Source organism: Thunnus maccoyii, chromosome 24, assembly GCF_910596095.1.
Source record: "Thunnus maccoyii chromosome 24, fThuMac1.1, whole genome shotgun sequence".
Taxonomy (NCBI): Eukaryota; Metazoa; Chordata; class Actinopteri; order Scombriformes; family Scombridae; genus Thunnus; species Thunnus maccoyii.
Window position 1 is genome coordinate 11,792,356 of NC_056556.1, and position 13,054 is coordinate 11,805,409.

At 43.2% G+C, this 13,054-nt stretch overlaps 1 protein-coding gene and 1 long non-coding RNA gene across 9 annotated transcripts in view; one reads left to right on the forward strand and one right to left on the reverse strand.

Moving 5' to 3' along the window:
* Positions 1–13,054, reverse strand: part of pard3ba (par-3 family cell polarity regulator beta a) — a 164,235-nt gene that overhangs the window by 44,932 nt on the left and 106,249 nt on the right. For all 7 annotated transcript variants that reach the window (XM_042405179.1, XM_042405180.1, XM_042405178.1 and 4 more), the window contains one exon: positions 69–179. In XM_042405179.1, the coding sequence (XP_042261113.1) occupies positions 69–179 (111 nt within the window). The remainder of the gene's footprint in view (positions 1–68; positions 180–13,054) is intronic.
* LOC121892254 lies at positions 130–2,851 on the forward strand. 2 transcript variants are annotated; one of them, XR_006094359.1, is made up of 3 exons: positions 130–220; positions 1,146–1,280; positions 2,549–2,851. It is a non-coding gene; the product is annotated as an uncharacterized LOC121892254 (long non-coding RNA). The 2 variants fall into 2 exon arrangements; XR_006094360.1 differs by having other exon boundaries at positions 131–220; positions 1,120–1,280.

The following is a 13,054-nucleotide window of genomic DNA, read 5'->3' on the forward strand; positions in this document are numbered from 1 at the left end:
TGACACTTTAAACTGTGAAAAAAAACAACAACACAGAGACTTATTCCACACTCAGGTCTGATTCATACCTGTCTCTGTTGTCAGGGATCCTGTCCAGCTCCTCTTCACTCAGGGCCTCCAGTTTGTTTTTGGATATTTTAGCTGCATCTTTGCTCTTGTCTTCTTTCTTCTTCCCAAACCTGGAACAAGAAGCACAAAAAAGGGACACGGATGCAACATGGTGAGTTTTAAATGACCTAAAATATTCTCTGATACGGGGGGATGGCATGACATCAACTTCCTGTTCATCTTTAAGACCTTAAAACCTCAGGTAGACAGTACCGCAGCCTGCCAAACGCAATTTTATGTTGGAGTGTTTTAATCTTTCTGGAGATTTTTATGATGAAACTACAAACTTCACTCAAGCAACAGAGCTTGCAGGAGTTGATGAAAGAGACTCTCAAACTCACACAACTTGCAAACACACACAACCTCCACCTTGCATCACCTTTCCAAACACGCGCATACACACTCGTCCACTGTTAGACAAACTCATTCCTGTATGTCCTTTAGTGGCTTTGCTTGGAAAAAGACTGCTTAATGCTAGATAGTGTGTGTGTGTGTGTGTGTGTGTGTGTGTGTGTGTGTGTGTGTGTGTGTGTGGTGGGGGGGGGCCCATGAAAAACAGGTACAGTTGTCACACCATACGGAGCATGAATATTTTAAAATATTCAATAAAACAGTTGTTACACCACAGTGTGTTATAGTTTTCATATCAACTTCGCCATTACGACCATCATCACCATCATCATTCTGGATCATATCATTCCGCTTATTCTCTCATTTTACAGACAAAATACACTTGTCACCTCTGCTCCAGTTATAATGAAGCTCTATTTCACACTTGTAAGAAATTAAGTCTTTTCCTCTAAATATTTCATATTCTTCTATCTCTCCTTCACATCATCTTTCTCACCAGGCCCCACCGCCCTCTCTCATCTCCCCTCTGCGTCTCTCTCTCTCTCTGTGTGTCGCATCCTCTGTCTCACCCGCCAACCCATTTCTTTTTTGCTCTCGCCCTCTCCTTTCCTCTCAGCTCCTGCTGAGCCAATCTAATGTCTGTGTTTATCTCATTAACAGCAAAGCACTTCTCATTACTGCTACAGGCAGATACGTGGCCTGAATGGTAACCCGCTGGCCTGGCCAAAAGTGGCGCTCAGCATCAGAGCCGCAGTGAAACCTGGACAGGATTGTCATTTTGGCCTGGCACCATCCTGCAAACCAATTACTGTGGTTTTAAGGTAATCTACTCACTTTATTTTTTTACCTGTGTGTGTGTGTGTGTTAATGTTGCCAGCAGCAGGTCAGACATTTGCATAGCGTATGTTTTGCTGTGAAGACTGCAGAGAGGTGACTAATTAAACGATCTTCTTTTACAGTTAACGGTCACTTTATGTTTTTATGCCCTATACTTGTGAGTCTATGTGGCCCCATACAAACTTTCTACATACTAATGAATTTACTAGCTCATACACATTCATGCTCACACAGGTGTTTTGACTCACCATTGGCTAATTAGACCCCTTCTAGAACACCGTTATCATTCCTCGGGGCAACACACACCATGTTTGATGCTTGTCAAAACACCCACATAAGATGGTTTTTTTCAGGACACATCTCTGTCCTGCTCTCCAGAAAATTGCAGATTTTCTCCAGAAAAGCAGAATAACTATAAACTCCTGCGTGGGTGTGCAGGACATTTAAAATATACCCCAGCAATAAAGTTATGAACTATTGCAGAACCAATGTTTGGATCATTTAAAAGTCTACTTCCATAAAGTTAGTGGATATGTGAGAGACAGATAAAAAAAAAAAAAACTTGTCAAAACCAGAGCAGCAAAGGCGAGATATCCCCATTTTAAGTTCTTAGTATGGGTCAATCTTCAAAAATACTGGATCCTACACTTCCCATAATACAACTCATTAGACCCTCCCCTGCCTGGTGAGCCCCCACATCTCCTCACCCCCAGTTTCTAACACAGATTGTCTGTTAAAGTCCCGACACTTAATAGTAAACCCACACAGGTGGGTTTTTTTGGCAGATTTTTTTGCTTCTTCTCATGGTTGTATGGGTGCGTACAGTTTGATGCACCTGTTCAGGCCGGATGAATTACACCTAGAACAGTCTTATTAATACAAGGAGTCAGATGACCTCAATTGACTGCAGTACAGCTCTGCCTATCTTAAACCTGAGCAGAGGTCTAATCAACAAGAATAAGTGAAAACACCTGTGTGGGTGTGCAGAGACTTTAAGCTGAGATAACCTCGATGACTTGACAAAGCTCCTGTATGCCACAGAAGATGTTATACAACTGTTTTGAGAGGCGGTTGAGTAGCACTAACCATGACTGGTAAACTGATCTTGATGTGTAAAATCGGTAGAGTGCCCCTTTAAGCAAAACTGGCATGCAGTACAGCTTCACACTGATCTCGGGGGGCCTTTGAGGAAGTTTAAATGTGACATCTGTAACATCCTTGTTTTATCTTTATATTTTTTTTTTTACCTCAGGTGATGTCACTGCCCCCGTTGCTGTGATATTTTTCCACATCACTTCCTGGAGATCACTTGTCACAGAGACAGTGTGGGCAATGCCGCAGCAAGCATCTTTTTTCTGAAGTTTTTTTTTTTTTTTCTTTTTCTTGGAACTATTTTGATGTTCTGAGCAATCCCACATCATGCCAGTGCCAAAAGCAGACTACCAATTACCTCAGCGAGAACTGTACAGAATGTTGTATTGTTGCAAAAGGAATATCAACACTATTCATCTTAGTTTGCATCAATAGATATATAATTATATTACACATAAATATATGATTATCTAAAATCCCAGGTTTATCTGTCTGAGCTGCCTGCCCCCTTAACCGCCCACCCACCCACTCTCTCTCTCTCTCTCACACACACACACACATACACAGAGCACCTTAATCAATATTCCAAGGGGGCAGAAGTCCACAGCTGGACCCATCATTATATCTGCATTAATTAGGAAAGCCTCTTTTTCTCACTGCAATTGTCTGAGACATGGAAGGAAAAAGGAGGAGGGGGAGACGCAGGTTGTGGATGGGACTCCCAATTAGAGACATGTACCTGCCATGAGGGATGTGGATATCCCCCGCTCTCCCATTATCTCACCCCTTCTTCATTGCCAAAACTCCCATCTTTTCCCATCGCGGTGAGCCAACTGTTTAACGGTGTCTCATTGCTTTCCTCTTTTCTCTCTTTGTCTTTTTTTTCCTCTTCTCTACTTGCTGTCTGTTCTTTTTTCCCCCCGCATTTATTAATTCTGCCTCTTCTCAGGACACTTTCTGCTCTGTCACTCTTTCAGAAATCTGACAGTTAATTTCCTGTTGAGTGCTAGAGTGCCGCTGAATTTAAAAATTAAAAAAAACTTGACAGAGCCATAAGGTACACACGAGTGGAAGTAAGCAAATGCACAGAAGACGACTCTAGAAACCTCAGTAACTTAGATACACGCACAGTAATCAAGAAACCAATATATCGCTCACAAGCGCAGGTACGCAGCCACGCACGCACTCGAGTAGACAGCAATATACATCAACACGGGCGACGCACACGCGGTAACTCTGTAGGGAACTGCAAACAGTCTCATGGAATAGGACATCTCATTAACTTAGCATTATCTACCTACACAACCACTCCATCAAACTCTCATTAGGAGGAAGTAGGGGGTCCGGGTGAGTCAGACTGCTCTTGTGTCCCATTTAATACACTCCCCACTGTCACAAGAGCTACTGGGAACCATTATTAGTGTGTCACTGTCATCATTAGCCCGCCGCTGCCACCGACTCCTCGCCGTCACCTCGGTGGGCCCGGGATCCTGAGAAGTGATGCAACTGGACTGTTCGGTTTGCACTGAACTCTGGAAATGAGAGTTCTTGCTAGTATGTTTGTCGCTATATTTGAATATTGATGATATAATAGTATTTTTTGTCAGCGTCCAACTGGTTTAGAAGAATCTGGCATCTTTCTATTTGACTGAACTTCCTTGTGAAAACTACTTAACTTTACAAAATCAACACCGGGATTTGGACAATCGTAGCCAGCGAGTCGCACGGAAAACTCACCGCAAAGCAAGCTGCTGGTAAGAAACTGGACTGACTGTAATTACTACAGCTAATGTCATTCTCATTATTGGAGGGAGAGGGGGGAGGAGGAGACGACGGGCGTGTGCGTGCGCTCAGTTAGCCGTGCTCTAATGAGGCTCTATATGTAACATTGAGATCACAGCTAGCCGGTGTGGTGATGTCACCAAACTGACCTGTGCAATTAGCCCCCCAGGGAGGGGAGGAAGAGGCCAGAAGAGCTCTCTCTATTAGAAAAACTTAACTATTACATTTAAAAGACTTAAACTGCAGCTACAGACTTAACATCTCTCTCTCTCTCTCTCTCTGCAGAATGAACGGCCTTTTCTCCATCTATCTTTCAAGAAATCATCCGTTTGCTTCCATTCTCAGCATTAAGAGCGCTTTCTTTTCTGCAATTGAGACAATAACTGACGGTGTGCAGTGTGAGTTGATTGTGTGTAGTCTTAATAAGCTTTCTATCTGGTGCGGCAGGAAGTCAGTGGGTGGTTGGTTATCGCCAGGCATAACGAGGGATGTGAGAACACTGTCTGGCACTGTGGATGTGTGTGTGTGTGTGTGTGGATGTGTGTGTGTGCGTGTGTGTGCGGGGTGGACGTCATGTTTTCAGGCTGAGGACAAGCATTTAATTGACATGTGTGTATGTGTATGTTGCGTGTGAGCGCTCACATGCTCGCTGACTTGATGAAACTCGTGAACACCTTGCCATACAGTGTTTGAGGTGTAGCACGCACACACACGCACACAAGCTGAAGCTCTACACACACACACACACACACACAACAGCACAGCAGAGCATGAAGGGCTCATCTTTGCAGAGACACTGGTTTAGCATCTTGTCTGTGTTGGAGGAAAGAGATGAATAGAGGAGAAGAAAGGGAGGCATGGAAGAAAGAAAACTAAATGAGAAGAGAAGAAAGGAAAAAAAAACCTAATAGCACAGTATAACAATAATCTTCACTTGTAGAGCATTTTTCAAAACCCCTGTAACAAAGTGCTTCTGAAAAGAAAACAGATTAAAAACCGACAATAACAAACACAAATCGAAAACTTGCAGTATATATAATGAAAAACATAAACTGGATTAGATAGTAAAATCAAGTAAAAACACCCAGAAAAAAAACAAGCCAAATCAGGATGAGATATTTGCTTGTTTTAAGAAGAAATTTAAAAGATGATTCTGCAAACCCTGTTTTGTACAAGACTACAAAGACTTTGTCACCTCCAGTTTTATGCTAGGACTCTGGATGAGAATATCAGGCTACAGAGAAGCTCATATGGGACTAGAAGGTCAGAAATATACAGAGTCAGACCATGAAGTGCCTTAAAAGTAATCAGTAATATCTTAAAATCAATGTGAGCTAATGTCAACAACAGATTCTGATGCTTTTTCTGCAACATTAACATTATCGTCATCTCCTTCCGTGTTGCTATTATGCTGCAAAATCCAAGATATTCAGGTGTCGGACAGCGATGGTTTGGCCCTGATCTGCTGCCTTGTGGATATACTTCTCAATCCTCCAGGTACACATAAAGTATGTGAGCGACGACGCACAGTACATACAGACTATATGTGTTGGTGAAAAGCATCATGAGCCTTACAAGCCTGACATACTGAATTCTGTTCAGTCTGTAGCTGCCCGATTGATTTTTGGTCAAGACAAATGAAGAGGGAGTTACAACATTCGAGGCATGAGGAGATAAAAGCATGTAGAGTAAAATGGTTTTGATGCCTCTACAATTATAAATAGATATTTTTGAAATATTTCTAAGATGATAAAAACACGACTGGACAAGCCTTGTGGTATGATGCTCAAACAGAACACCAAGATTTCTTGCAACAGGGTTGCTATGTTCTAAGGAAGAAGAAGGTGGCCAATAGCTGAAAGCAAGCGAGAAAACTGGCCAAATATCCTATTTGCCTCGGAGAATGAGCGAGAGACTAAGATAGAGAGGTGAAAAGAAGCAGAGTGGGTGAAAGAAAAGACGAGAGAGAGAGAGAGAGAGAAAGGCAGAAAAAGAATGAGTGAGAAAGAAATTAAACGAGCAAGCCAGAAAAAAGTGAAAGCAGGCTAAATAGCCTATCCGCCTCGGAGAATACACGAGAGAAGCTAAGAAAAAGAAATAGCCAGACAAGAAAGAGAGAAAGAAAGAAAAAAAGTGAGGGAAAAAAAAAGGAGGAGAGATGGATGGGTGAGCCAAAGCTCCTGTGAAAGTGCAGCTCAGCTGGGGAGGAATAAGGAGCTTAGGAATATATAGAAGCAATGCTGCTGCGTTCAGAGGCACAGGGAGAACAGTTAATCAGCCAAGCAGAAATGTTATCGCAGTAATTAGATTGCTCTGTATGTATTTGGAGAGCAGCACACATATCTCAGTGGAGTTTGCAGTAAAGAGAGACAGATAAAGGGAGAGCGAAAGAGAAACAAACTGAGGGGCAGACTGAAAGAGAAATGAGAGACACACATAGAGAGAGAGAGAGAGAGAGAAAGAGATTAACACTATGGAGGGTTGTGATGTAACACAGTGCCTCCTTCTCCTGTTCTGGCACCGTGGTGTTGCTTTCACGGTGAGACTAGTCGGAAAATATTCCAGGCCTGAAATAGACAGAATTACATTCGCGGTAAAAAATAGACAACAAGCGCTCTTTAGAATTGGTGTGGTTTCCTGGTGGAAATGAGGATCAGGCTACAAGTAGGCTCTCGCTTGACAACAAGTTCACATCAGGCCACTGAAATCCCGCTTCTGATTGACGGGCACCGCTAGCCAATCCTGGCCTGTTTGCGGAAAATCCCACCTCCGCTCTATAATGAAAACAGCCAGCAGGTCCTGAGTTTTCCCCCTACGGGCATAATTAAATCTATTTATCCGACTTCCTCTCCATATGCCCTGCGCCGCATACCGGCAATTTGGCCCAAATCAGCTTCTATTAATGGCTGATATTAGCAGTGATAGCACTAAAAAGAGTCTGAGAGCTAAAACTGCAGTTAGGAGAGATCCATCTGATGCTCATCCCATCATAATTAAAACAGCTCCAGTTAGAGCCTATTAATAATGTAGAGGAGGGGGGAATGCGAGTGGAGGATTCATCCGTTAGTACTTATTTTGATATCTAATTCTTGAAACTATGTTAACTCAATTTCACAGCAAAGAGAGGAAGGAGGAGAATATTGTAAGGTCAAAATGTTTTATTACTAGCTAAACTACTTGCCTAATACCTTGCCTGTGTAATCTACAACCCTGCTGCAAATATATAACGGCCAATAGAGGCGTAATCATTTTATTTTCCTTTTTAAATGACTTGAATTTAAACACCTAGAGGAGAGAAGATGGAGGCAGACTGACAGGTATGAACGCACAGCAGGTTGTTCCCAGGGGAGCAGAAAGCAGATAAGGAAAGCTTGTCTTAATCAACGCCTGGTCAGTCCCCCGAGTACTGCATCAGTCAGACAAAAGATAGAGAGATTGAGGGAAGAGAGGAAAAAGGGGGGGGAGGAGGTGCCAGGAAAGGACACAGGGAAAGGGAGGGAAAAAAAGAGGAGGAGACAGAGAGGGAGAAGAGGGACAGGGAAAGGGAGAGATGAAGGGAGGTGGGAAAGGGAGAGAAAATGGTGAGAAGGAGGGAGAGAAAAAAATAGAAAGAAAGTTAAGGAGAGAGAAAAGGAACACAGGCGGAGAAGAAAGAGAAAGGAAGGAAGACAGAGATCAAGGGATGAAAGTCTCAAGAAGGAAGCATAAAGAGAGAGAAAGGGAAGAGAAAATGAAGCAAATGTAAACAAAATAGTTAAGACAAGAGTGGTGGAGGAGAAAAAGAATGAAGAAGGGAGAAGAGGGTTTTTTTTCCCCCCTGACAGTCGGAGAGTGAGAGTGGCTGGGCCATCCAGGGGCCTCCTGGTGAAATATGGGCCTCCCTTTAATTGTTTGCATCCTGATACGCGGCATATTTTAGCAATTCCACACAAAATCCGTCGCCCCCGGCAATTTGTCTTGTCTTTTCTCTTCCCTTCCCACTTCTGTCAGGGAAGCCATTAATATTTAACGAGACCGCTGAGCTACACGTCTCATTCTCAGACTCAGCCATTTTGGAAGGCGGTGTGTATGTTGTCTCTGTGTGTGTGTGTGTGTGTGTGTGACGCCTCCAACCACTGTCCTAAAGGGTATCTTAAAGGGTTAGTTCACTTAAATTACACTCTTGTGGCACCTTATGGCAATGGAGGTAAATAGTCTAGGGACTAATTCATCACAGTTTTTTTCAATGCTTTGAGCACAGACAAAATTTCATTCACCTTTATTTTCTCGGGTTGGAGGCAGAATCTCAAAGGCTGAGACCTCAAAACACGTAATAAATAAAACCAAAACTATGTGCATGGCTGAATACCACCAGGGTTAAGTGGTAAACTATCCCTGTTCAGAAAATGTACAGGCTTAATTATGATTTTGTGTATTTTTCCCTTAATTGCTCAGTGCATATTAATAAGTGAAGAATGAATGTGCATACATGCATTTTAATTTAAGGTGGATAGTTAAGGATCCTGCGGGATTAGAGGCTCTGATGTGAGTGAAAGAACGCGCCGTGTAAGTGTCGGTTTATTTACTGCTGAATAACTATCTGCGAGTTCTGTCCTGTTTTTTTTTTTGTTTTTTTTCAAAAATCCTTAACATTTTCCCAGCTGGCGGCTAGGGAAAAGGCTAGGTCACCATGGCTCCAGATGAGAGCCGTTGGCAGACTGGGAAAGGTTAGACTCTTGGCTCCTCCGCTCCCTTCCACACATCCTCAGACAAGAAACACTTAACCTTGTCCGTCTGGAAGGCAGAGGTCAACGCTCTGTGTGTGTGTGTGTTTTAGTGGGAGATGCGTGAGGGGGCAAGGAAAGGCGCAAGTAGAGAGAGGGAATGTGTGTGTCCTCTTGCATGTGTGTGTCATTAGCGGACCTTAAATGACAGAGGAACTCCATCCATCACTCATGGCATGAAGATGACTGAATAGGACATAACCGCTATTGGAGGTGTAATTGCTTCCTGGCGCCCCTATGCTTTGAGTGTATGTGTGTGTGCATGAGTAGGTAAGATCAAATGCTAATTGGTCGTGACTGTTTCCTGTGGCCACATGAATACCTTTAATTGGCCGGTGAGTGATGGGCAGTCGGCTGCTGAAATGCCGCTGAGCTGTCCGGCTGATATGAATGTGTCTGCACTTCAAACTGTCCGTCCCTCAGGGTCAATTCAAATGTCATAACTCGATAGGAACTGATGGATCATGAAAGTGATCAACACAAATGGAAGTCTCAGCTCACTGTCTTATTTGATAATTACCTTGTGGGCAATAATTCATTGTATGAATGTGGGTATCGTATTCCTCAGCTGGATGAGTAACCGATGTTACCAGAGGAAATAAAAATGAAAAAAAAAAAATCTAATTCCTAAATGAGATCTGTGCCATTTGAAAACTGTGACAGCTACTCTGGTGAAATGATTGCTGGCAAAACTCAAGAGAGCATTACCATGTGATTAGCTTTCTGAAGATTGCTTCTTACATAACGGTTAATCAGATGATGCAAGATGTAAATCAGCGTTGGGCATTAAGCAAAAGGAAAAAAAAACTGAAAGAAGCTAGACAAGATAGCTTATAATTAAAGAGTATAGACCTTCTGGCCCCAGATACTTGCTGGAAAACTCTGGAAGCGCGAGGTAAACAAGTTGTTTAGAAGCTTATGAATAAAGTAATTAATTCTTCAACTGCTCCGGTGGAGCTACTTCACGGTCAAACTGCAGAGGAGTGAGTAGGCATCCCTGCCTCACCCCCCCCTCCCCTCCCCTCCCTGCTGAACACCAGAGCTGTAAATAAGAGACAGCTCTGAGCCAAACGGTCCGGTTGAAGAAGGGAGGTGGGTGTAGCCGGAGCATGAAAGACAAGAAACATAAAAGCCTTTCGTGTGAGAAGAGAAGGGGGGGGGGGGGATTTCAAGGGGAAGGCATGAGAGATGTAGTGAGTGAGAGCGACAGAAACGGGAGGGAGGGAGGGAGGGAGGTGTTGGGAAGGAGAGGCGGAGGCTTGTTGTGACTGCCCCTTTATCAGCTGATATATATGTATGAGGATTTCCTCATCATCTCCGCTGTCAATTTCCCCCATTCCTCTGATATTTGACTGACAGCCTCACATCAACACCAATAAACCAGCACATCATTTCAGGAAAGCTGCCCATTGCGCTGAATGGAGGGTAGAAATAGAGGGAAAAAAGTTAATTTGTTTTTCCGGCGGCTGCTGACGGTGATAGCGCCCTGTGTCTGTTTGCCTCCATGGCAAAGTTGTAAATTAGAATTGTGCCTCAATAGCGAGTACAGGAAGCCGCTTCCGTCGTGCGAAAGCTCATTTTCAACGACGGCGAGCGTACTTGGCAGCTTTTTGTATTTAGGACGGTGGGAGTCTTGCGGTGAGCAAATTGTGCACAAATCTGAATTATGAAAAGAAAAAAAAGAAATAGCTGTCATTTTAAGACCACTTTTTTCCTCTGTGAAGAGTGATTCATTGCTTACTGTTAACAGTATTTCAATGTTACGGTACATTTTTAAAGGTTGAGGGTTTTGGGGCATTAGGAATTGTAATGGCAGAGATTCATAATGGCTTTAAATAACAGACTGACTTTAATAAAAATCGATCAGATGGACTCACGCAAAGCAAAACTGATGCAAACTGTGTATTTAAACGTACATCTTTACACACATGCACACATAAGTAATAGGTGAGAGGTGGTATTAACCCTCAGTGGGATTTGCATGATCGCCGTCTCCATTTCAATCATCCCAACCTTTAGCTAACATATAAAAAAAGCCAACAAATATACTCTGCAAGGCTTTACATTCCCTGGGAACATGTGTTTAAGGCAGCCCTGATTAGTAAGTCATGGCTGTCTGTTGCAAACGTGTCAAGTGTTGCAAAGAAAAGTGATTTGCGGTTTTGCATAAATAATTTATGGAAAGATAAAGAGATGAATAGCGATGAAGTGAGAGAGAGAGCGAGAACGGTTATCCGCCAGAGATAGGTTTGTCCTGTGTGCAAAATGTATGGCCTTATGCATATTTTACAAAAGAGAATACTAACATTAATAAATACTCTCTTCAAGTCTCCACTCCGTATCAGCGCTGCTAACAGCCCTTAAATGCCAGATGAGATGGTGGATCAAAGAAATCCACCTGAAGTGCATTAACCGACGACGGGGTTAGGTAATGCGTCTCCAATTTACCCCCATCACAGCTTAGAGTCACTGTGAAGACGCCCACATAAACATGTCAGAGGGATTTTTTTTTTTTTTTTGGTATGCCTACCAACACTGCTGACAACCGGCACCCGTTCAAATAGTCGTCTGCATTGATCCTTCGTTCCTTCCTTTCCTTTCTTTGTGTCACGCTGTCAAGCACTGTTCGAGTACTCCATATCGCTATCAAAACAGTGATTAATGCTACAGCCTTTTAAAATCAAATACATTAGCCACTCTAAACACACATCATCAAGGTCATTCTGGGAAATTCTCTAGTGCACGAGAAATAATAGGTTTCACTTGTTTGTTTGGAAAACGCAGAGGTATTACCGTATCATAAGAAGTGATGACCATTGTGGCTGAAAAGAGAAAGAAAAGAAATTTCTAATTCTAAGGAACATGATGTCATGCGCTTTCCCACATTGTTTAATTGGCAGGAGGTTTCTGGGATCTCACAGAGCTCATATTAGAACACTTAATTGTAGAAAATCATGAACTTGTGTGAATCCATGCGGGACGTGAGAGCTCATTTTGTCTAATGTAGCCTGGTTAAATCGATAGTTCGTTCAAGGACAGAGAGAGGCAAATTGGGGGAAAGAAACAGTCAAAAGTACAGTATAGAGCACTGAATGGAGACATTAGAAGACAAGCAGAACAAAGTTATGTAGGAGACGAAGCAAACGACGATGGAGGGAAGGAAGAAAGGAAATAAAGACATTTCGGCACAGACGGAGGAGAAAGGGCTCATCACCAGGCTAAAAAAAATAAGGGATGGCTCAAGGAAAGGGAACGAGGAGGCGGAGTGCACAATAACAGCAGTAATCCATCAGAAATCATCTTGCAGCGAGGCCCCTCCAGTTTGACAACAAGGCTTTGGTTCTGTAAAGTGCAGCCCACCAGTGACTACCTTTCAACCCTGCACATCCTGCTGCTCTGCGATAGGATAAGAGCGGAACGGACGGCGCTAATTGGCTTGCTTCCCTGTCGGATTTCTTCGGAGCTGCAAACAGTGAAGTGGGGGGGGGGGGGGGGAGGATATATCATGTTGTATGTGGATTTGTAAACAGCGGATCAAGACGCCGGCTTTCATGTCCCTTAAATTGGGTGGAAGGGTGTTGGTGAGCTGTCTCAGTGGGACGTGTGCTGATAGCGACAGCTAAACATTGATCCTGACTGACTGAGTGACTGACGGGACAGGGGAGACAGGCGGGATGTGTCAGTGCCCAGCAGGGTTGGCGGGGCAGTTGAGCAATGACACACCCAGGGGATTGGTGACAGATGAAGTCGCGTGCGTCTCTAAGCAGAACAGACAACGTAAAAAATACACACGGCGTCACCATGTCGGATGTCACTTGGGAGCCACACTCACTCGATGACACAATCAGAGGGATGTTAGTCACAAGCTATATCCTTCAAACCCTGACCTAATGATTAAGCCGTGTTGGATCAAACTATAATATTTCTAATCCTCGCACAAAAACAACACCGAGTATGAGCTCTAGCAGAAGCTGTATACACATGAATGGATGCCATGATCAACCTCTCAAGGCTGAGAAACTTGTAAAAACATCATTTTGTGGTATGAAGCAGAGGGAACTCTAGCCTTTACTTCTTGGATAAAATAATATTTTTGGCATAGGTTATATTAGAATCAAAAA